The 24,321-nt window shown below is 38.5% G+C and overlaps 1 protein-coding gene and 1 pseudogene across 2 annotated transcripts; both read left to right on the forward strand.

Moving 5' to 3' along the window:
- Positions 1-530: 530 nt before the first annotated feature.
- LOC113185083 (MICOS complex subunit MIC26 pseudogene) lies at positions 531-1,111 on the forward strand (annotated as a pseudogene).
- A 14,817-nt stretch (positions 1,112-15,928) lies between these two features.
- Positions 15,929-23,986, forward strand: Hnrnpa3 (heterogeneous nuclear ribonucleoprotein A3). 2 transcript variants are annotated; one of them, XM_077802914.1, is made up of 11 exons: positions 15,929-16,066; positions 17,861-17,983; positions 18,074-18,220; positions 18,304-18,514; positions 18,833-18,922; positions 19,006-19,101; positions 19,195-19,275; positions 19,758-19,898; positions 20,657-20,779; positions 20,869-20,936; positions 23,706-23,986. In XM_077802914.1, exons 1-10 carry the CDS (start codon positions 15,995-15,997, stop codon positions 20,919-20,921), a joined length of 1,137 nt encoding a protein of 378 aa, XP_077659040.1. In that variant the 5' UTR covers positions 15,929-15,994; the 3' UTR covers positions 20,922-20,936; positions 23,706-23,986. The 2 variants fall into 2 exon arrangements, with proteins under 2 accessions (XP_077659040.1, XP_077659038.1); XM_077802912.1 differs by lacking the exon at positions 23,706-23,986 and adding an exon at positions 21,029-22,634.
- The last annotated feature ends 335 nt before the right edge of the window (positions 23,987-24,321 follow it).

Here is a 24,321-nt window from a genome sequence, read left to right on the forward strand (position 1 = left end):
GGCTGGCCTTGATTTTGAGATCCTCATGCCTCAGCATCCCAAATAGCTGGGATCACAGTGTGCACCATACACAAGGCTGCCACAATCCTTTTTTTTTTTTTTTGTCTCTCTTATTATGTCAGATTTCTTACCAGTGATTCTATTTTGTTTTCTTATGTATACTTCCAATAACAATCTGAATTGCACTTTATGTTTTAGTTTGGTTTGGTTTGGTGTTTTGCCATGCTGGGAATCCAATCCAAAGCCTCAAGTGAGTTTTGAGATTGTCATAATTGCTACAAGAGACTAAAAACACAGATCAACAGAATAACATTGTTTGGATGTAATATTACTCGACTCACTCTGCCAGAGCCACCGGCAGAGACTTGTTCAAAAAGTTGAACAATAGATCGCAAAGAAGAAAAAAAAAATTTGCCCTGCAGCTCTGGACATAGTCTGAAAGCACAGGCTCAGGTAATTCCGAGGTCCTTGGGGCCAGCCAGCCTGAGCCTGCTCACCTTCAGAGTCTATGCAGCACCAAAAAGGACGCACCTCACAAAAATGCCATGAAAGTTGATGAGCTTTCATTCTATACAGCTCTGAAGAGTCCATGTATTTACATTATATGGAGGAGCCAAGGACTCAACTCAAGAAAGCATCTCACAGCTTCAACATCATTGTAAGCCATATAAAGTTGGTGTCAGGAAACATACTCCCAAACTAAGCCCAAATGTTAAGTTTGATTCAATGGGGGCTAGACAGCTATGAATATCTCCAAAATGTACCCCCTGGATTCTTTCCAAGACTTGGTGTTATTGGTTTTGCTGGCCTTGTTGGACTCCTTTTCAGTAGAGGTTCAAAAATAAAGAAGCTTATGTATGCACCTGGTTTCATGGGATTAGCTGCCTCTATCTATTACCCACAACAAGCCATTGCATTTGCCCAGGTCACTGGGGAGAAATTATGACTGGGGTTGATGAGGCTACATAGTCATAAAAGATTTGCAGAAGGAGAACTTTCAGAAGCTCTCACTTTTGCTTTATAAGCCAGGAAATGTGAAGAATTCACCTGGAAATAAGTAGAAAACTGCATATTCTGCCCATTTTAATCAGTTGCAGGTAAACAATGGAAACTCCAGATAGTACATCAGAATTTCTACAGAAAAATGGCAGAGAAGTCAGTATTGAATATAGTAAACTGGACTTTTCTTCAGGAAAATCTCTAGTAGGCCTTTTCATTATCTTAAGTGATATCATTTTACAAGTGGACTAAGCTAAAATCTTTTCATCTAAAGATATTGTAAAAGCCTTAGAACTCCTCGTTCTCATGTCACTATTTATATACATAATTAAAATCCAAATTCAAAAAAATAATAATATTACTTCACTCAGCCTCTTCCCCATTTGCATCTATCATTTCTGTAGATTTAGGATATTCCATTGCATGAACTGAAAACACAGCTAAAACTAGGCATATTTATTCATCCATGATCTTTTGGAAGAACTATAGGTTATCACCATTTACATCATGCTACATCCACATGGACAAAGAATCATTAAATTCCTATTTTCTGAGCCTAAGTAGACTCCACATGGTTCCATTTTCTCCATTTCATTCTGAATTAATAATAATAATAAAGCATGCCTAAATTTTTTTGAGATTTTACTGTGTCATGTTGTAAGTAACTTATTCCTTATAATGATCTTTTAAAAACTTAAAAAAAAAACAAGTACCAAATAAATAAATAACCCAAAATAGAACCAGTCAGTTGAAATCTGACAAATTAAGAGATACAATATACAGATCTGTAATCAAAAGCTCAGTCTTCATCCTTGACACCAATCCAATAACGAAGACAAGATCTTGAGAAAAAAGAAAAATAAAGTTTATTGCTTTGCTAGAAAAGGAGAAACACAGTCCCAAAGGCTGTGATTCTGCCCATCAGCAGAAATAGTTTTTTTTTTATAGAGGTGATTCAGAGAAAATGAGATTAGGGAGGAGAGATCAGGAAGAAGAAGTTTAGGGAAAAGAAACTCAGGGAGAAGTTTAGGGAAAGAAGATTGAGAAAAAGAAAAAAAATGTAAGTTTCAAAGCCACAAGGAATATAGTCAAAGCATCAAGTGAACTCCTGTTACAGATCTATAGGGACAAAGCAAATAGAATTATATATATAATTGTATGCATACACACACACACATACATAGATAGATATGTTGTTGTTGATGTAAGGCCCAGGCTAACAATGTCCATTTGGTAGGACAAGCCATGTTGAGCTTTACAATGTCTGGCCTTGCTTATAAATTTAGTCCAATGGCACAAGAAAGAAACTAATATTATTATCTTCTCTCAACTATTAGGAAGGGGTAGTGCAGGTTCAAAGTGCACTGTCTAGATGCTAAATCCTTACTGTTAACTACTCATTATATTATTATGTGGTGCCTGTACCTGTGTAACATAAATTGAAGGCCAGAGCAAAGCAGTCCTCTCTAAAACTGAGGACACAGTATCGGTAACAGAGCTTAAACAAGATAGAGTTTGTACATCCCAAAGTACACCCCCTTCAACTTGCTGCTCCTCACTAGAGGCAGATCCCTCAGAAGGACACAGGTCCAAGGCCCATATTAGAAGGTGTTGTTAAAGCCTTTCTTGACTCCCCTTAACCTTACATCTAACACTTTCAGGTCACATGATGACAAGAGATAACCATCAAGTTCCTTCCCTCTTAGGACTCATCTTATGAAGGAATAAGTCATTTTGCTCTTCCTCTTAAAGTCTCATTCTCTAAACTATCTATTTTTTTCCTGTGGCAAAAAGTGCCAGTTATTCTTCAATATCTGTATAGTCCCTTCTTCCATAATGATAGAGGTCCCATTTGCTGTCTCCCTGAAGTTAGTTATGGGCATGTGATCAAGTTTTTCCCAATGGCATATAAACACACTGATAGAGTTCAGCACACACTATCCCAAGTGATGTCATTCCTTTGGTATTTGAGAAAACTGCAGAAATGACAATACTCTCACCTTCTTTTCTAAAGCAGGCATAAGGTCCTCCTCATTTGAGAAGTACCCTTCCTATACTTGGAGGAAGGAAACATCAGCATCTCTGAAGAATCTGAACAAATGGGCCTTGCTAAATTCCCCACACTTTATTACCATTAGCTCATGTTCCTCTTGTCCAATCACACTTCTCCAGGAATATATAATTTTTCATCAAACATAAATTACATGAGTATACTTGTTTCTTTGGATGTTTATTTCCTTATGAGGTCTTATGTATTATGTAAAACTTAAGTTTGTATGCTTTTCTCTTTAATCTATCTTTTGTCTTAGGTGCATTGGCCATGAATCTAGCCATGGGTGAATAAAGAAATCTTTTTTTTTTTAGAATTTTAATATTTATTTATTTATTTTTTTTAGTTTTCGGCTGATACAACATCTTTGTATGTGGTGCTGAGGATCGAACCCGGTTCAGACGCATGCCAGGCGAGCGCGCTACCGCTTGAGCCACATCCCCAGCCCATAAAGAAATCTTTCCCCCTTACTATTTGCTTTATTTACTACATTTGTTTATTTATTTACTACATGTATTTATTTATTTACTACATTGCTTGCCCAGTTCACAGAAGTGTTCTTAAAGGAGGTGATATACTCTTCTCCCACATTCTCCCTTCTGCTGGCTGGAATGTAGATTTAATCTCTGGTATGAAGCACAGCAGACAGCAAGATAGAAATAGGAATGGCATGTCATTCCTAGAGTTGTACTGACAACTTCATGCACCAAAAAGATTTCTGGAGTATGAGAGGGAAACAAACTTCTACCTTGTTAAAGCTCTATTATCTGGAATAATTGTGTTACTGGTAGTCATACTGACCCTAACTACTCCCGCCTTTCATCTATTGACCAGCAGGACTTGTGGCTTTTCTAACATAGAAAGAAGAGCCTCCTCTTTATACCAGAGGACCTTATGGCCCCTCCTAATTGGGCCCATGATAAAATAGAAAATGAATTTGGAAAAATTCTTCCTTAGGTTAAAAACTCTGCTTACAAGGATACTCATGCATAATACGACTTTGCTCTCAGAAGCTGATAGCACATAGCCTTTTTTCTTTTATACTTTCAATCTAAAAACCAAATTTCCCACTTTTGCTAACATATCAACACCTCTATCAATGAGAGTAGATTGTGTTCTGTGAAAAGCAAAGGAGAATGTCACATAAATGTTTTCAAACCTTACTTTTTTTTTAAGAGAGAGAGAATTTTAATACTTTATTTTTTAAGTTATCAGCAGACACAACATCTTTATATGTGGTGCTGAGGATTGAATCTGGGCCGCATACATGCCAGGCCAACGTGCTACCGCTTGAGCCACATCCCCAGCCCCCAAACCTTACTTCTTTACAGCCATCTGAAGGATAAGAGCTGGGTCTCATTCCTTTGCATCCCTTAAGCTATTTCCCGGGCTGGGGATGTGGCTTGGGCTGGGGATATGGCTCAATAGGTAGCGTGCTTGCCTGGCATGCGTGCGGCCTGGGTTTGATCCTCAGCACCACATACAAAGATGTTGTGTCCGCAGATGACTAAAAAATAAATATTAAAAAAAAATTCTCTCTCTCTCTCTCTCTTAAAAAAAAAAAAAGCTATTTCCCATTCATTTAGCCACCTAAGTTCATTTTTTTTAAATGACAAATTCATAAAAATCAAAAGTAGATGAAAGGGCTAGGGACAAAGGCTCAGTTGGTAGAGTGCTTGCCTTGAATGCACAAGGCCCTGGGTTCAATTCCCAGCACCACACACATACACACAAAAAAAGTAGATTAGAGGGGCTGGGTTGGCGGCTCAGTGGTAGAGCACTTGCTTAGCATGCATGAGGCACTGAGTTCAATCCTCAGCACCACATAAAAATAAAATAAAGGTATTGTGTCCACCTACAACTGAAAAATATATCAAAAACATGACTTTTTAAAAAAATATATCAAAAACGTGACTTTTTTTTTAAAAAAAAAAGGAGATTAGAGGCTACCAGTGCTGGGAGGAAGAGAGATGGGGCAATACTGTTTATTGGGTACAGAGGTTTTGTTCATGCTGATAGAAAAAAATTTTAGTAACAGATAGCAGTGATTATTACATAATATTATTGTTGTAGGGACAAACGAGGCAAGGCACTGAAGATAGCAGGAAACAGTTTTATTTGGCTGCAGCCAGGCTCAGAGGGTACAGCCTTTGCTGTAATCAATCAATCTCCCTGAACCCCGAGTTCAGGGAGTTTCAGAGTTTTATACCCAGCATGTAAGGGGAGGGCTCAGAAGTTCACAGTGTGCAGAAATTCACATAAAAGCAGCTTTTTCTTTAACTGTTCTGGGCATGTTAACTCTTCAAGGACAACACCTGAGAAGGGGAGAGCCTCTTCTCTTCTTAGTATCTACCAGCTGTTACCATGGAGCCCATTTGTAACTTATCTTAAAAATGTAAACATCTCTGTGAAGCCCAGCTCAAGGCCAGAGGCCTTGTTTGTACATTTCTTCAAAGTACTATACTGGATTCGTTTGTGAAAAATTAGTAAGGGGGTGTCCAGCATCTGGAGTGCTGGTATCTTCTCAGCCAGTGGCCAAGTAAACAGGGTGACACGAAAATAGGAAGTTTATCTACAATGGACTCTTTTGCTGACAGTCCTAAAATCAGCCATGGTGAAGAGGGCTTTTCTGTGGAGAAAGGGGGTGCCACTTCATTATGAATGTAACTAATGACATTGAACTGTACATTTAGAAATGCTTAAAATTATATATTGTTTTATATATTATATTTTTTCACAAAATAATTTTTAAATAACAGAAAAAAGTCTAATAGTAGAATAGAGGGAATAATGCTTATCCTACAGCCTTTTAATAATCTATACCTATTTATTTTTATGTTATTTTCTAATTTCTTTTGTTATAAGAAAACAATTTATTTCACAGAGCAATTAAAAATAGTCAAGCATGTATTTTACCACATAATTTGTTTATCAATATCAAATACAATTTTCATAATTTGTTTCTATTTGTTTTCTTGATAAATTCTTCATTTTTTCCTCCCACAATGTTGCATGCCACATGGTTGAAGCAAGGATGTATTTTTAAATACCACAGCCAAAGAACTGGAGCACTCATTGACAGCTACCATGGTACTATGCTACATGTCAAATGTGTTCTTAGCAATTTTCTTCAGTCATCTTCTATGACAAGTTTTTGAAAAGCATTTATTCCAACGAACTTCATTCATCTTCAAAACCCACTGGATGTTGCACCTTGAAGAACCCAGCAATCGGGGCTGGGGATGTGGCTCAAGCGGTAGCGTGCTCGCCTGGCATGTGTGCAGCCCAGGTTTGATCCTCAGCACCACATACAAACAAAGATGTTGTGTCCGCCGAAAACTAAAAAATAAATATTAAAAAATAAATAAATAAAATAATAAAAAGAAACCAGCAATGGGCCCACAAGCCCTACCACCACCCAGCCACCATGGCAAAAGGACACCTATCATTCTCCACGGCTGTGCGGAAAAATTATTTTCTAATTCTTATATAAGCTTTTAAGATTAGAAGATGTTTCTAATATATGTTGCAATAGAAACCAGCATATTTTGTTTGTTCAACTGAATAATTAAAAACAAAACCACTTTATTGGGTACATGGCATCTTCCATCTATATTTAATGATGTGAGGGCAAGAAGTAAGGTTTTTGTAGCTCATATTAAAAGTGTTTTTATAGTGAGAACTGTTTTTTGTTTGTTGGTTTGCCAGGAACTGAACCTATGCCTCATGCGTACTAGGCAAATGCTATACAATTGGACTACAACTCCAGCCTGACGCTGTTACGTGAATAGGGCTCTGAAATAAAAAGAAACTTCAAATGGGGAAAGATTCCATGTATCCAACGGAAGACCTGAGCCACATATAAACCTGTTAAGCCTAAATCCCTGATTCGTTTACAAGGTATTTGCCTTCTCATATTGTATATAACATTATATAGAGCCTAGGGTTAGCTGTGTCCCTTCATACTTTTGTCTACAGGAAAGGCTGAATTAAAAAAAAAAAGAAACCCCAAAACTCCTTGTTTAGGGAAAATTAAGTACTAAAAAGAAAGTTATTGATGGGAGGTAAAGTAATACCATATCCAGGAAATTAATTAAGGCAATGATAGCAATAGGACCAGATGAATCAGCAGAAAGGAAAATACAAAAAAAAAAAAAAAAAAAGATCAGGAAATAAAGAAAAAATATTGTGAAATCTAAGTAGGGATCTAAGTAAATAGAATGAAAAGGGATTGAAAAGTTATTGAAAAGACTGGCAATCTTAAATATCTTTTCCATTCTTTAAGCCTTCACAGTGTGCTATTTAAACAAACACATTTTGAATATTACCATACAATAGTCACAGCAATATGAAAGCATTTGTCCTTGCTTCTACATGAAAGGGGATTTCATAACTGCCACTCAGTGTAACTTAATTTCTACCTTCCAATCATTCACAGCTATAGAGCTGTTAGTTTGCAGCAGGGCCAGAAATCTGTCTATAGCAGAATAGGAAGTAGCTATGATGGGGTGATTTGTTGAAAACTTCTGTCCAAAATCAAATTACTCTACTGACTTGTCTTGACCCAAATTCCTACCATTTTAAACTGTTTGCTTTGAGTTAACGTGTTATTGTCACAATAAATTTTCCTTAGGTAGATGTCCCTGTGCTTAGATAACCCACAGTTCTGGGATGCATTTGTCAATGGGAAATCAGAAGAACTTGAGTGAACAAAACATAGGACAACTTTTCTTGTGTAGAGGGGGGGGGTATGCTCTTGAGGGGTATGTTCCCTCCTGCATCTCAGTCAGAAGTCTCATGTCATTATTGTCTATCTCTGTGTTTGTGTGTGTGTGTATGTGTATATACACCCCTTCCCCCCACACACATTTTGCTCATTTAATATCCCATGTTACTACTAGTGACTCTTTCCCTTTCATTAATTATATTTGGGTCATAGTTACCCTCACTCTTTTTACAGAGATACATAGACAGTTCTTAATCACAAACAAGTAAAATATTTAGTAATTTTGGTCCACTGCCAATACATTCTGAAGAACAACTAGAGTTTTGGTGCATCTGAGGCTCAAATGTAAAGGAAAAGAAGACTCCTCAGTCATCAGGGACCTAGACAATCTTCTTGGCAATCATAGTCTACCTATACAAACCCCTTTTTTATCTCCAAATCTCTTTCACTTATTGCCTAAAATCCCAGCATATAGTTTGTTTTGATTGATATTCAAATGTACCTGAGAATTCAAAGGGACATAGAAGTCAAATTTGGGACAATCTAAATATCAAAAGGAATATTGACTGCAATTAATTATAAAATACTGAATAAATAAAAATTCATAAATCTACAGTGGTTCAAAGAGAGAGAGAAGTTAATTTGCCATCATTAAGGTAACTGTTGCACTACTTATTACTATTAAAATTGATAAAGTATCCTGCCTTTTAGGGATTGTAGTTCATTCACAATTCATGAGGAAAAGTTTTTTTTGGTTTGTTTTTGGTTTTTTGTGTGTGGTGCTAGGGAATTGAACCTAGGGCCTTAGTGCATGGGAGGCAAGCACTCTACTAATTGAGCTATATCATAAGCCCAAGAAAAAGTTTTTTGACTTTTGATTTTTACAGACAAGTGTAGATTGTTAAATGTAGAAGATTGATAATTAGAAAAGTCACAGGGTGGGCATGTAGCTCAGCAGTAGAGCACTTGCCTAGCATGTGTGAGGCCCTGGGTTCAATCCCCAGCACTGTCCAAGAAAATTCACTATTCTACTAACCACAGTTAAATAATAGTTCACTCAAGGATGAACAGATAAAGGGAAAGATTGTTCCAGGGTCAAAATGACAGAAATCCATCTAAGGGAAATTCATGGAAGTAATTTATAAAGAACCTAATATAAAAATCAGCTTGCCAGGTGTGGTGGTGCATGCCTGTAATCCCAGCTGCTTGGGAGGCTGAGGCAGGAAGAAAGCAAGTTCAAAACCAGCCTCAGCAAAAGCGAGGTGCTAAGCAACTCAGTGAGTGCCCCTGTATCTAAATAAAATACAAAATAAGGCTGGGTATGTGGCTTAGTACTCAAGTGCCCCTGAGTTCAATCCCCAGAAATACCTCCCACCCCCGGCAAAAAAAGATTTTAGCCTTGTTATGCTCAAATTCGGGACCCCCCCAAAGACCACCAGAGACCCAAGATCTATGTAAGCAGCAAAGAGGTGTTTATTTCGAGCTAGCTCGGTCCTCCGCGCGCTCACACACACACACACAGCAACTGGTGACGCTGAGAGGCCCCGAACCCAGGGTTTGCAGCATTTTTATACATGCTTTGGAGAGGGCAGGGACTTCACATACATCATAGCATCCCTTAGGAAATCATCAGACACCGCGGGAAAATCAAATAACAACTCTAAAACATGATTAGCACATTCACTGGCGGGAACAAGTTGGGTAGGGGTGATTGGTCAGTACAAAAGGGGTATTCATTTGAACTGATTGGTTTAAGCCAAGAGGGGTGTACATGCTGAACTTCATGGTTTCCCAACACCATAAACTACTCGGAGGGTCATCTGGCATCCCAGGTATTTCTCTGTCTCATGCTGATTGGTGGCTGCTAGGGGGTTGCTATGGATCCCCACCTAGCCTGACTGAGTCAGGGACACCTGGCGCAGCAGATCTCTCCTGTTATTTGTAGATAAACAGTTTAGCAGGGTGGGAATATGCTTAGGAGTGCTCTGTGGGTCTTTCCAAGGACAAAGGCCATGTCCCTTCCTTGGACAGGTTTTGCTCTGAGATAGAGGCTGGTTTTTCAGCCTCATTAGACTTCAAAACTGGGATGAGGGGCTGGGGATGTGGCTCAAGCGGTAGCGCGCTCGCCTGGCATGCGTGCGGCCTGGGTTCGATCCTCAGCACCACATACAAAGATGTTGTGTCCGCCGAAAACTAAAAAATAAATAAAAAATTCTCTCTCTCTTTAAAAAAAAAAAAAAAAACTGGGATGAGTCTGAAAGAAAGTATAGCCATTATGGGTGTCTCATGAATAATACTAGCATGAAATTACCTCCTCATCCTCTCAATCATCAGCCTGTGTGTGTGTGTGTGTGTGTGTGTGTGTGTGTGTGTTAGATGGAAGCAATGCTCTATCGCATCATCTCCACACACTAATCACTACTTCATTCTCCTGGAAGGAATGGACACATTCCAGGAGGGTTTTCAGGTGTGGATATCACTATATACCTTCTCTCCCAGGGTAAATAGCCACCCCTGAGAGAACAATCCATGCATTTCACAATGTCTATTTTCATTATTACAAAATCTTAGGAAAACAGGGGAAAGAAAATCAAAGAGGGAAGGATCCAGAAGGAAGCAGACAGCACAGAAGGGGAGAATAATTTTTCTTAATAAAGGGAGGAAAACATCATAAAGGAGGAGTAATACTAATCCCTGAATTAGAAAGGATTAACGTTGAAAATAGGGAAATTTATGCCGCAGTCTGGCTGGGCACAAATAACCCGAGTCGCCAGGAGGCACTTGTAGATTCAAACAGGAACTACTTTATTGCCCGAACTCTCACCAGCACTCCACATCCTCTCCCCGGGAACTCTCTCTGCTCTCAACCTGACTCCGCAAGAACTCAACAGGGAATTCCTGGAGAACTCAAAAGTAGCGGGCACCCAAGGCAGCAGGAGCAGCCCTATTGCCGGACAGCAGGGATCCATATACAACTGAATACACAGCCTGCCCCAATCCAGCATCATCCAGTCACAGCAACTATATACAGCTTAACTTAATTATCATCATCCCAATGGCTCCCTGGCATCACCTCTCAACCACTCCCTCCAGCAAAATGCCAGGCGCCACCCCTACTGGCTGTGGCTCTCAACAAATTTATTTGACAATTAGATAATCATTTGTGACCTTGAAGAAAGAATTTCTGCAGCCTAGGGCAGAAACTAGATTATGAATACTTAAGAAATGAGTCTCTGATGAAGAAGTAGAGGTAAATCACCAAATGGTAAATGAATAAATTGCTCAAGAGACTAAGAGTCTGCTTTAGACAGGGCACTACAAAGGAAACTGCTGCTGGCTCCATGGGCTTGTGACCTTTGTAGACACACAGGGCCCTGACTTCAGGAAGGGTCCTGGTTTAGCTTAATCCTCTGATATCAGTCTTGAAATTCTTAATTTTGAACAGGGGTCTTGAATTTTCCTTTCGCACTATGCTTTACAAATTATGCAGTAGGTTCTCTAGGGCTCTGTAGGGGAACTGAAATTTTTCATTTAGCATTCATTCATTTTAAATGAGCTTCACAACATAATAATTGCCTATTATATAGCCAGGAACTGTAGACGTCTCTGGAAACAGGATTTTTTTTTTTTTAAAGTAGTAAGCAAGACAGAGGCATGACAGAAAGTCTTTTAAGGAAAGGTTGTGACCAACCCTCAAGAATATTAAAATGACATATTTTAATTCAGTGCCTTAGTCATAGGACCTTTATGACCTTTGTCAATTTACTCAACTTTCCTAAGCTCTAGTTTTCTTAGCTAAATAATAATAGGTCCTACTTGTTAAAGTTGTTAGGGGAATTAAATGAAATCAGGAACATAAGATGGTCAGCACAGTACAGGGCACATGGTAGTATTCAAAATGTGAGTGACTATCATGAATTTCCAGCACCTACCATCACTTAGGGTGGAGAAAGAAGGTAATTTTAGATGTAGATTTTTTCACTTTTGTAAAAATGAAACAAATGTGTTTCATACATACTTAACACATTGATTAGGCTGAAAATGTACTTCAGTTTTTGACAGAGGTCAAATCTTTGTAATAGGATGTAAGGGGGAGAGATCTTTATTTTGTGTGTTTTGTTTTTTTACTTTACATACTCCTTTTCAAAAACCAAGATTTTAGAAAATAAAGCAGTTGGCATATCTTGAATATAGAGGCAAAAAACAAAGTTTATGATTTATTACAATTCTTCCTTTCTAAGAATTACTTTCTTCCAGTCCAAAATAATTTCATTCAATTACCATTCTTTGTTCTGACTCTGCCATATCTTGGAAAAATCAACTCCTTCCTTTCTCCGCATAACAGATTCATCATTCATAAAATGAGTCACACAAGCCAGACAATGTTTCTCAACCAGCAGACCTTGGCATGCTTATGTCCTGAATGGATATGAGAAATTGACCCTTCCTGCAATGGGGCAGTCAAAGGAGGTCAGAAGCAACCAGGGCCCCTGGGGTCAGTACCTCTAGTCATGAACTGCCTTATTTAGGACTCCCCAGGGCATTTTATGCAGGGTGGTCTGGGGTGTGTGCCAAGTAAGCAATAGCCACCATGGTCAATAATCAGCACTTGCAGTTCTGATTGTCTGTGAGCAGTGTATGCCATGTGGGCAATTATATGCAGAGTATCCTACTGCCTATCATGGACCAGAAACTCTTATCCATGTATGAGTTTATAATCTAGTTGCCAAAGGTATATAACACACACAGCCCAGAGGGTAGTCTGTCAGGGCGTGAGAGAGGAGCTTGAGCAGAGAAAAGTTTCTGGTGGGTTCAGCTCTAGGTAATGCCTTTAATATTTGTCTTAACATACCATGGTCATTTCTATACCTTTGCAGGCAGTGTCCTTTTAATGGCATTCAAGCTAGCTGTTTTCTATGCATACATTTCTGCAAGCTAATGTTTCAATGTAGAAATCTTGATATAAAAATGTATTATTGGGTTTGAAATCCATTTGATTATCACATGAAATTACATTTGTCAATAAAAGAAGAGTTGCTACATCCTTTAAATATAATTATAATTGTAAATTTTGAATGGTTGTATAAAATGGTTTTAAATATTTTATTACGTACTTATGTGATCAGAGTCCCTCAATGATAATGACTATTCAGAATATGAGAAGTTCAGCATAAAAGTCTGGATCAAAAACTGCATAAAGCCATTTCAGCCATAAAACCTAATATCAAAATGTATTAACAGGAACAAGTTCAAATCCATCATTAAAAAACACGGAAATCCTTATTTTAAGGTATTATGCCAATTCCATATTTAATATCTCCCCTAATACTATGTATTTCATTTTTTATCAAAATTATAAACTTTAAAGAAAATGTTATAAATTTAACCATCATTTAGGTGGCTCCAAATCTCTTTCAGTTTACCCTAGTGTGCTGTAAAAAAATGATCATTTTCTGTGTCATATGAAAGAAGTTGAGAGGCCTTGATCTAGATTATAAGGCCCTCTGCCACCCATCCCACCCCAGGAACCTCATTCCCTGCTTTTGCTTACTCTGTCTCTCTCATTTAAACACAGCTAGGGATACAAGGGTACATAGCAGCCAAGGTTCAAGTTTGTATATTACAGCATCAAGAACTGGACCATGGATGGTTGTATGCCACATGATCTTAGAGCTAGAGGGCAAGCTTAAAGCATAAAAAATAGACAGTGCCTAAAAATCACCTACAGTTAATAATAATAATAAATCTGGCAGGGTGTGGTGGCGCAAGCCTGTAATCCCAGCAGTTAGGGAGGCTGAGGCAAGAGCCAAAAATTCAGAGCCAGCCTCAGCAAAAGTAAGGCGCTAAGCAACTCACTGAGACTCGTCTCTAAATAAAATACAAAATAGGGCTGGGGATGTTTTTCAGTGGTCGACTGCCCCTGAGTTCAATCCACTCCCCAAAAAGAATAGTAAATCAGGATGATTCCAAAGGGAAAAATTCACATTTATTAAAGGACAAACACCTGAATAAATGGACTAACATACACTATTCCCAGATGGAATGATTTAGTAATCCTGTTTCTCAAGTTAACACACAACATACAAGTTATTGATTAGAAATAACTTAGAATATACAGACACCCATGCCCTACAGCAAAGCCAGGTAAATATTCTCCTTTATCACCCTTGTAATGTCTCATAGAATTGCTCAGTGTGGATAACATCTTCCATCATTTTATAATATTTTTTTTTGTATTTTTTTTGTAGGTACTGGGGATTGAACCCAGAGGCACTCTACCGCTGAGTTACATCCCCAGCCCCTTTTTATTTCAAGAATGGTCTTGCCAAGTTGCCCAGGCTGGCCTGGAACTTGTGATCCTCCTACTTCAGCTTTCCAACTAGCTTTCCACTGTGCCATTTCTTATGGTCTTTTAACAGTGCATTTTTCTACATACCTGGAATTGATCAGGCTATCAAGATTATTTCATAGTAACGAAATTCACAAAATCTTGGAATTAACCAGACACTATAAATTTTTACAATGCATCAAGGCTGTTGTTGGCTACTGAAGTACCTGAGTACTTGTACTTAAACAAGTTTGCTTGTAATTCTGAAATCAGAGCAACAGGAGGAGGCCATTTGGGGTGTTATTTCATCCAAGTTACATTTAGGTCTGCTGACTGGTTTTTGCCCCACAACATAAACTTTGTTTCCCAAATACAAGGCATGTTCTCCTTTGGCAATGCTAAATATCAGTAAATTCTTCACTTTTCATGTATCTTTTCCACACTCCAAGCTGACCACTCCCCATTTAACACAAATTTTCTTTTCAAACAATTCACAATATAACTGATTAGACTTCTAATCTTTCAAGGGAGAGACAGATCAATTCTAAAGGAGTTGTTCATGTGGATTGCTGAATTAAAATATAAAGCATGTCCTAGCAGGGAAGGGAGGTTTGTCAATTGTAATTTTGTTTAAATATTATTATATTTAATTTATGGCTGTCATGGATGTTGGGAGATCACCCAATCCTATCCTTATTTTCAGTCAAAAAACTAAAGCTAAGATCAGGAGCTGGGGTTATGGCTCAGCAGTAGAGCGGAGGTCCCCTAGCATGTGTGAGGCCCTGGGTTTGATTCTCAGCACCACATAAAAATAAATAAATAAAGTTTTGTGTTCAAATACAACTAAAAAATAAGTATTAAAAAAAGGAAAACTAAAGCTAAGATCAAATGATTTAAAAATCCCTTGGCTAGGCAGAAAAAGGATTAGATCTCTGGTTTTCTCTCTAATTCATCTCATTCATTACACTGAATAACAGAACTGGTAACGTGACTACATGAAAGTAAAAAAATTACTCGCCAAGAGGTAGCACGTCTGGTGAATGTGCCCCTTTAGAAATTTTTAAGCCATTCACAAGCCCCTAAATTCTGTCCCTTAAAACACATGCTTCAGTTCTTTCCTGGATAACTAGAAAAACATTAAAAAATAGGCCTGACAATTCTTGAGATCAGTGAGCACCTAATGAACTGACCTCCATTAGTCCTGACTCAGGTCGTTAAGGATAAAAATTCAGTAAATCAGCCGCATTTTGAGGCCCGTCCAAGGTGCCCCATGATTCATGCATGTCAGTGTCGCATGGATTTTCAGTACAGGCCCTCTCATGTGGGCGTCGCCAGTCATATACATTGGTCCCTAGCATTTGGAAGCTGGAAAGATGATTCGAGGGGTCGAGCCTTTCTTGAAACCTTAAAATTGTAGGATAGAAACAAGTGGTTTTAGTTCAGGCACAGGACTGGAATGAATTCGGAAATGGAGACCGAGAAGCCTGCATGGGGGAGGGGAAAGAGGCGCAAGAAGAAAGGAAAGGCCTTTCTCTCCGGTGACGCGCGGTCACGAGGCATTCTCCCGACGTGGGCGCTCGCCATTGGCCCAGCCCGAGCTGACGTGCCGGCAATCGCCAGGGCGCGAACGGCGGCAAGGGCTGTGCTGCATTGGAAGTTAGCAAGGCGCGCGCGCTCCCGCGTTCCGCCGAGCCTCCGCCCCCCGCCCTCCTCCCGCCAACCCTCTGCTCCAGTCCCCCTTCTCTCCCGCTTGGCCCCGCCCCTTTCTTACGCCGCCCCTCCCCCACCAAGCCGGCGGCGCGCGGAAAGGGCGTCACGTGACGGCTGGCCCCGCCTCTTCCTCTCGGTCCCATATTGAACTCGAGTTGGAAGAGGCGAGTCCGGTCTCAAAATGGAGGTAAAACCGCCGCCCGGTCGCCCCCAGCCCGACTCCGGCCGTCGCCGCCGCCGCCGGGGGGAGGAGGTATTAGGGGGAGAGTGGGGGGTTGACGGGTAGTGGCCGGCATGGGGGGGGCCTGGCTCGATGGGAGCGGGGAGGCCGGGTGGACCAGGTTGGCCGTCCCGCGCTCTGCGTTGAGACGAGCGGTGGGAGGGGGAGGGGAGCGGGCCTGGGAGCCTCCTCGGGGCCCCTCGCCTGCCTCGCCCTCACTTGGCCGCACAAGTGGAGGTCCTCGGAGGCGAGGCGTGGCTGGGGGGACCTCGGTCGGGCGACCGGTCCGCCGGCTGCGCGGCCTCGGATTCGAGGCCGAGAGCGGCATGGCGGGCCTCAGCAGGAGCGGTTGGGAGGAGGCGGTGGGGGGAGGGGACGAGCCCGCACATCCGGGCGAGCGAGCAGGCGGGCGGCGGCCACATTGACATTGATCCGCTGCCGCGTTACGAAATGGCGCATTGGCCCGCAATGGCCGCCGCCTCGCTGCGCCGCTGAGAAGGAGCGCGGGATTGGAGGAGCAGTCAGGAGGCGGCCCGGTAGAAATGCCGCAGATGGCTTCGAGGTTCGGGGCGCAGTGCTTTCGCTGAAGTTCTGCCGGCAATTTTCTAGGCTTTTACAGGTCCTCTTCGGCGACGAGAGTTTATTAATTCTCTGGCCTGTTCTTCGCAGTATCAAATTGGAGATAACGAGATATCTGAAAAGTTCGCTGCTTTAAAATTCTTTTCAATCTGCTAATTTTGCTAAACAAAGTATAACTACTTAAATCGCCATGTGGATGCAGTACTTTGGAGGATTTGAGAGTAGATGTTAAATAGGAATTTACATTTTTTGATACCGTTTTTCTCTTTGGGTTGATTCTAGTTGTAGTTTTTCTGAGTTTTTGTTTTAGAGGACTGCAAGTGCAGTTAAGTTCATGTGTTTTCGGTTATTTGAGTTTTGATTTTTTTTTGTGGACTTAATATGTTATCAAATCAAATGTATTAAAGACTTGAGAAAATTGTCAGTAAATTAGTGCATTAGGCTATTAGTCACTTAACATTTTTTTTTTTTAGCATGTGACAACCTCTTCACTTTAAAATACCTTGTCTTCTAGAAAACATTAGGATGTGATTGTGAGTGCATGCGTTAAATGACATTTCGTGTAATTCCTTAAGTCTTTAAAACAAAGTCGGGCCACATCTTAATTTTTTTTTTTAACTCTCAGTATGTTTTGTGCTCCAGTTTATATACTTACCGTAACAGTTTGTTGTCACACTAAAGATGTTTTTTTTTTTTTTTTTAAATCATTTATTGTTGTGATGATGCAAATGCATAGTTTTTGCACTGTATAACAAACTGGTTGCAGAAAGATACGTGGTGGGTTTTTTTTCTAAGGTTTTGGGAGGTGCCTGTTTTAATACCGATTTTCATGAAACAGATGACTTTCTCTAAATTGCCGTTTGCAACTTTCAAAGTTGTATTACACAGTTTTGTGGTTAAAAATTAAATGCTGACTGAATATTTGAAATGGCATGGATTGGACAGTTTCTCCAACACTTCAGGTTTACAGAAAATGACTTCTCATTGGCAACTTCTAAATAACCTAACAGTTGTAGCTTAAAGTTAAGGAATTTTGGGTTCTGGATGTGTCGTCTTGGACTTCATGACTTAATTTAGTTGAAGTGATTTTGTATTTGAAAGGCTGATTTCCTTGCTATCATTTTAGTCAGACTTTTTAACTGAACCAAATATTACAGGTGTTTGTTTTTACTACTTTGTAGATTAAAGATTTGAACTTTTAAAAAATTAGCTTTTTGCAAGAAATAATTAAAATATTGACTTTCTCAGGGCCACGATCCAAAGGAACCAGAGCAATTGAGGAAGCTGTTTATTGGTGGTCTGAGCTTTGAAACTACAGATGATAGTTTAAGAGAACATTTTGAGAAATGGGGCACACTCACAGATTGTGTGGTAAGTTACTAGGGAAACAAAGGTTTAGGAAAGGGAGGGTAGAGGGCCTGTGAAGGTATATTTCAGTGTTTTCAAATTTTTATTTTGTAGGTAATGAGAGACCCCCAAACAAAACGTTCCAGGGGCTTTGGTTTTGTGACTTACTCTTGTGTTGAAGAGGTGGATGCAGCAATGTGTGCTCGGCCACACAAGGTTGATGGGCGAGTAGTGGAACCAAAGAGAGCTGTTTCTAGAGAGGTATTTTAATAATAACATGTTTTGTAATATGTGAAGTTGTGAAAGTTTGGTTTTTTTGACTAAACCTATTATTTTATTTGTAGGATTCTGTAAAGCCTGGTGCCCATCTAACAGTGAAGAAAATTTTTGTTGGTGGTATTAAAGAAGATACAGAAGAATATAATTTGAGAGATTATTTTGAAAAGTATGGCAAGATTGAAACCATAGAAGTTATGGAAGACAGGCAGAGTGGAAAAAAGAGAGGATTTGCTTTTGTAACTTTTGATGATCATGATACAGTTGACAAAATTGTTGGTAAGTAACAATTTATTGGAATTTGAGGAAACGAATGGTTTCTTCTGTGAACTAACTTTGCTAAATTGCTGTAATCTTGTGTTGAATAGCCTATGAGATGTACAGTTCACTTTTCATGAAGCACCTACACCTACATGCTTGTGTAACAAGCATGATAATCAAGAACTATTTTTACATCCCAGAATGCTCCCTCATCCCCACTCAGTCAACTACCTTCTTGGCAATGTTTTAATGAATTACAAAATGACACAGGATATCGTTTACATATGATTGCCAAACATAAAATAACTTTTTTTGTTTGTTTGATTAAAAAATTAGTTCAGAAATACCACACTATTAATGGGCATAATTGTGAAGTGAAAAAGGCCCTTTCTAAACAAGAGATGCAGTCTGCTGGATCACAGAGAGGTAAGTAGGATCATATATACATACTCAGTAAATGTGAGGGGTTTTTGTTAGGTTCTTAAAGAACTTCTTTGCCTGTGTTGAAGGTCGTGGAGGTGGATCTGGCAACTTTATGGGTCGTGGAGGAAACTTTGGAGGTGGTGGAGGTAACTTTGGCCGTGGTGGAAACTTTGGTGGAAGAGGTAAGGGTATACTTACTAACATTAATTACATGTGTATCTGAAATTTAATAGAAATTAAATACATAATTTAAGTCAAATCTTACATTTCCTCAGGAGGCTATGGTGGTGGAGGTGGTGGCAGCAGAGGTAGTTACGGAGGAGGTGATGGTGGATATAATGGATTTGGAGGTGATGGTAAGTTTTTATTTGTCTTTTAATGTCTAATATCTTGATTTTGTTTCTCTACCTTCTTTAAAATGTATTTAAAATGTTATACTGTGTAATTTTAGTCATGACTTAAATGGATTGATTATTAAATTGTATTTTTAGACTAGTGCCATAGAAAAACATTTTTTCTTGGACATTAAACATTATGTTCCTTTTGGCCAGTAAGATGTATTGTACATGACAGTTGAGATAGAATTTTAGTGAAACTTTTCCCTGAAATTTTTTTAAGTGAAATTTAAAAAAATGAAAACGCCTTCAAGAAGTAACTAAGTATTCATCTTAATTCTTACTAGCCCAGATTGTTGCTGCACTATTAACCAGGTATTGCCAGGTTTTAGTGTTTATTCATTGGTTTGTTGGCCAGTGACTTAACTGTAATGTAAAACCTGAATTCAATACCTTGACCATCAATTGTGATTATTTTGTGTGGCCTTATTTTATCTTTTTAGGTGGCAACTATGGTGGTGGTCCTGGTTATAGTAGTAGAGGAGGTTATGGTGGTGGTGGACCAGGATATGGAAACCAAGGTGGTGGATATGGTGGTGGAGGAGGATATGATGGTTACAATGAAGGAGGAAATTTTGGTGGTGGTAAGTTAACTTTTATGTAAATACTCATGTCAGTTACATAGTTTCATTACAGATGTTTCAAAAAAGTGATAAACACATTTGATTAACTGTAATATTGGAAAATAATCAATAGGTAGATAGTTTCCTTAACTTTGCTGGCTATTAGTATATTGGTAAAATGTATTCCATCCCATTTAACTCTCAGGCACTTTTGAATTGGTCAAATGGGATCTGCAAATTGAATACTCCCAGACTCAAGATGCCGTTTTGGGTATAGTTTAGCAAAAGTACTTTGAATCGTGATATGTTATAAATGTATAATGTAATAAGTTTGAATCATCATTCCATGGTACTATATAACTTTGTTAGAAATGCAGTGTTTTGGAATTTACTAGTGAAAGTGAGTTCTGATAGAAGGTATTTGTGTCATTTTAAAAGTTGTATACTTTATCAGAATCACAGTGAGTTTTGAACAATGAAATTTTTGATGGTGTTGAATATATGAATGAGAGAATATGTATAGAATCTAAGTAGATGTTCCTGTAATAGTCTGACATTTGGCAGTTTATTTAGAAACATGCCCTGCTATCTAGATCTGAGGGTTTGCTAGGAGACTAGTAGAGATAGTCTGGTAGCTCTATAAAATCTCTTTGGATGTAAGAGTTGGATGTGAGTTGCAGAGAGGGCTACCATGATTGTCAAGATAAGTTACATAAATTAAAATGGGAAAATAATTATTGTATAGGTAAGCCACCAATAAAAATCTTTTGTGATTTCAGGTAACTATGGTGGTGGTGGGAACTATAATGACTTTGGAAATTACAGTGGACAACAGCAATCAAATTATGGACCCATGAAGGGGGGCAGTTTTGGTGGAAGAAGCTCTGGCAGTCCCTATGGTGGTAAATATACTTTATATAAAAAGTCTTTTCAGAACTATTTTAATTTAAAATTTTACATATATTTGAAAACTCTACATGTGTATTTTCAGGTGGTTATGGATCTGGTGGTGGAAGTGGTGGATATGGTAGCAGAAGGTTTTAAAAACAGCAGAAAAGGGTAGGTATCTTTAAGTTTTTATCATGATGATAAAGAATATGTGGAACTGTTCACTGAGTGTAATAATTTTTTTATCCTGTATTATTCAACAGGCTACAGTTCTTAGCAGGAGAGAGAGCGAGGAGTTGTCAGGAAAGCTGCAGGTTACTTTGAGACAGTCGTCCCAAATGCATTAGAGGAACTGTAAAAATCTGCCACAGAAGGAGCGATGATCCATAGTCAGAAAAGTTACTGCAGCTTAAACAGGAAACCCTTCTTGTTCAGGACTGTCATAGCCACAGTTTGCAAAAAGTGCAGCTATTGATTAATGCAATGTAGTGTCAATTAGATGTACATTCCTGAGGTCTTTTATCTGTTGTAGCTTTGTCTTTTTCTTTTTCTTTTCATTACATCAGGTATATTGCCCTGTAAATTGTGGTAGTGGTACCAGGAATAAAAAATTAAGGAATTTTTAACTTTTCAATATTTGTGTAGTTCAGTTTTTCTACATTTTAGTACAGAAACTTTAACAAAATGCAGTTTTGAAGGTGTTTCCTTGTGAGTTAACAGTAAAGAAGATCATTGTTAATTACTATTTTGTATGAATTTTGCTAAAGTTAACTGTAAAGAAACACCTGCTGACTTGCAGTTTAAGGGGAATCTATTCTCCCCATTTCCAAACCATGATATGAATGGGCGCTGACATGTGGAGAGAATAGATATTTGTATGTTTGAAATGTGTGTTTTAGATAAATAGGATTGGGTATTTAAATTAGCGTATTTGTGAATTTAATAGCACTAAGATTATCTTCAAATGAAATATCTCAAAATTCCTATTTGGTTTTTGTGCATTTTCTTTCACAATGTAATCATGATTTTAGTGTGTTAGATTTGCCGAGTCCTAGCTGTGTTTAGAACATCTCCGTTCTACATTTACCTTGGTCACATTTAAACTGCTGCCATAGTTTTTGGGTGTAAAGGATGCCTGCTGCCCTCTATTTAAATTCTGAAAAAGGGTAGTGGATGTTCTCCCCCTCCCAGCTTAAAAAAACATTGTTAACTTTTTTAAGATAAGGTCCACTAAGCCTGCTACATTGGAGCAAATAAGTGGGTATCTGTTTTGTTTTCTTTTTAAAGCACATGAGGCCCATATATCTTGATTTATTTTCCTTGGTTTAATTTTCCCCCCCTTGATAAAGCTTTCATAGCAAGAGAATAAAAATCATGCTACTGAACCCTCAACTGGCTGGCATGCTTTCCTGATTTTGCCCTATACATTTTGCTGAATAAAACCAAGGGTAGTTTAGGTATAATTGTTGAAAATAACTCAATGCAGCAGAAATGTAGCACAGTTGCTTAGTACAAGCTTCTCACTTCCCAAAGACCTGAATTCCAAATTTGGATAGCCAGAGTTTTTTCTTAAATTCCCAAAGAACACGTTGTTATTCTTTATGTATATTTCAACCTAAATTATGTTGGTGTGAGTTATCAATTTGTTTGGAAGACCATGATTGAGAAGAGTTATAGATGATAACAAGGTCATATATACAAAAACCAATGTTTACTGTTTTGCGCCAGCTAGTGCTTAAAATTTCATTCAAGCCCTAAGTATGTGCCCTGCTGTTGTTCTTCTTTGGTAGTTGAACATTGAATTCAAGATTTTTACTTGGTTTTAAAAGTACTAAGCAAAACAAGCAATAAAAAGGGGAATGGGGCGTGCTAGTGTTTGAATATGCTCTCTTGTTGCTCTAATTCTGTGCCTCTGTGCATTATTAATATTTGGATGCATGCAATGCCAGCATGGAAATCGGTCTTCACAGATACTGCAGTTTTCCAGAAAACACTCACAAACCAATAAATGTAACAGACAACATTCCATTTGTTAATGGGCATATGTGAATAAGCAGTGTAGAAAATAGGCTAATATTAGAAAATGGTTAAGTCCTTAACTTCAAGTGTGGTTATATAAATGGACACTGTCAATGTTCATAACTTAAACCTTGGGTACCTGGTCAAACTAATGCTTGGGAAACATTTTATTAAAATTGAGCTAAATTGTCTCAAGTTTTTTTATTCACATAATAAAGGTTGAAAGAATGGGGGAGATTAACATTTTCTGTTTTTATGTTTGTGAAAAATTGTTTGACACAACCTTGACAGTATCCTTTAATGGCATATGAGGTTAATTGTACTGTTAATGAACTTTGTATGTTCTGGAACTAGTTCGATAGTGAATACATTTTCAGTAAGTCAATGTTTGCAACCTATAAGCAGGTGAAATCTGTGTATGTGACCTGTTTATAAGTTGTATTAGCTTAGTTTTTGTGAACAGTGTGGAAAAGTAAGCCATGAGGAGAGCGATTTAACCAGCTTTAAAGGACCTAAGATGTGCTTTTTAAGCACAGTGTGGATCAAAGGAAACTGACTAAGACAGGACTTCAGCAGCCTTTTGAGTATGGACAAGTCAGCATAAATAAAGAATGACAAGGCAGCAGCAAGAGCTTCAACTACTGAGAAGTGAAGGCATAAGATACTATGATGATAGTAAGCAACTTTCCAAAAGCTAGTTAAATCTGCTTATTACAACTGAAATATCGAAGAAAGTAGCAGGAAGGAGCTCTTCGCCTTTTGGAACATCAATGAGAGATAGTTGCCACAGTCACTAGGTCTAGCATTTAGACCTGCAAGGAAGGGCAATAAGGATTAGGTAAGGCTTGAATTTGAATTTTTTCACTAATTAAAGAGTAATTTTTTGTAAAGCAAGGTAAGAGTAATCTTTTTGATTTGCAGGTTGAATGAGAACCCTACTTGCCTAAATGAGGAATGTCTTTCCTACCATCTTAAATACGAAGGTTTCTGGCTGGGTAAGGTTTGTAGCTCACAGTAAAAATTGATGACACCATTTATTTCCCTACAAATCTATATTACATATTTTGAGATTTCATCCCCTTTCTAGTAGGTACATTGGCAAAATTACAAAGCTGAAAACTTGGTACCACGTTCAACATGTGTTAAACCTAGGACAATTTTTAAAATTCTGAAATGGCCACAAGTGTTCATCTTCATGCAGATGTGGCCCCTTCATGTATACAATTCATTAATATCTTTAGGTTCAAGTCAGTTTTTGGTAAGGGAAAATACTTCTGTGGAAACAGTTTTTGTAACATACATGACTGATGCGTTAAGTTGTCAATCCTCACGCCAGGAAAAATACCTTCAAATGAATTTACAGCATTACCAGGTGGTATGGTTTTCTTCATTCAGGTGGCCTCATGTATAAGTTCTCTTGCATATAAATTCAGGGAATTATTTGAACAAATAGGATAAGCTTGGTTTTGTTCATTCTCGTTACTCTTAGCTAGACGCAGTGGAGGCCTAATTAAACAAATGAAATTACCTCTTTTCC

Source organism: Urocitellus parryii, chromosome 1, assembly GCF_045843805.1.
Source record: "Urocitellus parryii isolate mUroPar1 chromosome 1, mUroPar1.hap1, whole genome shotgun sequence".
Lineage (NCBI taxonomy): Eukaryota > Metazoa > Chordata > Mammalia > Rodentia > Sciuridae > Urocitellus > Urocitellus parryii.

Coding starts and splice junctions, on each gene's coding strand:
- Hnrnpa3 (XM_077802914.1), top strand. CDS start 15,995: ATGGAGGTAAAACCGCCGCCCGGTCGCCCCCAGCCCGACTCCGGCCGT. Junction 18,923..19,005: donor GTCTGCTGGATCACAGAGAG/GTAAGTAGGATC, acceptor CCTGTGTTGAAG/GTCGTGGAGGTGGATCTGGC. Junction 19,102..19,194: donor TGGAAACTTTGGTGGAAGAG/GTAAGGGTATAC, acceptor ACATTTCCTCAG/GAGGCTATGGTGGTGGAGGT.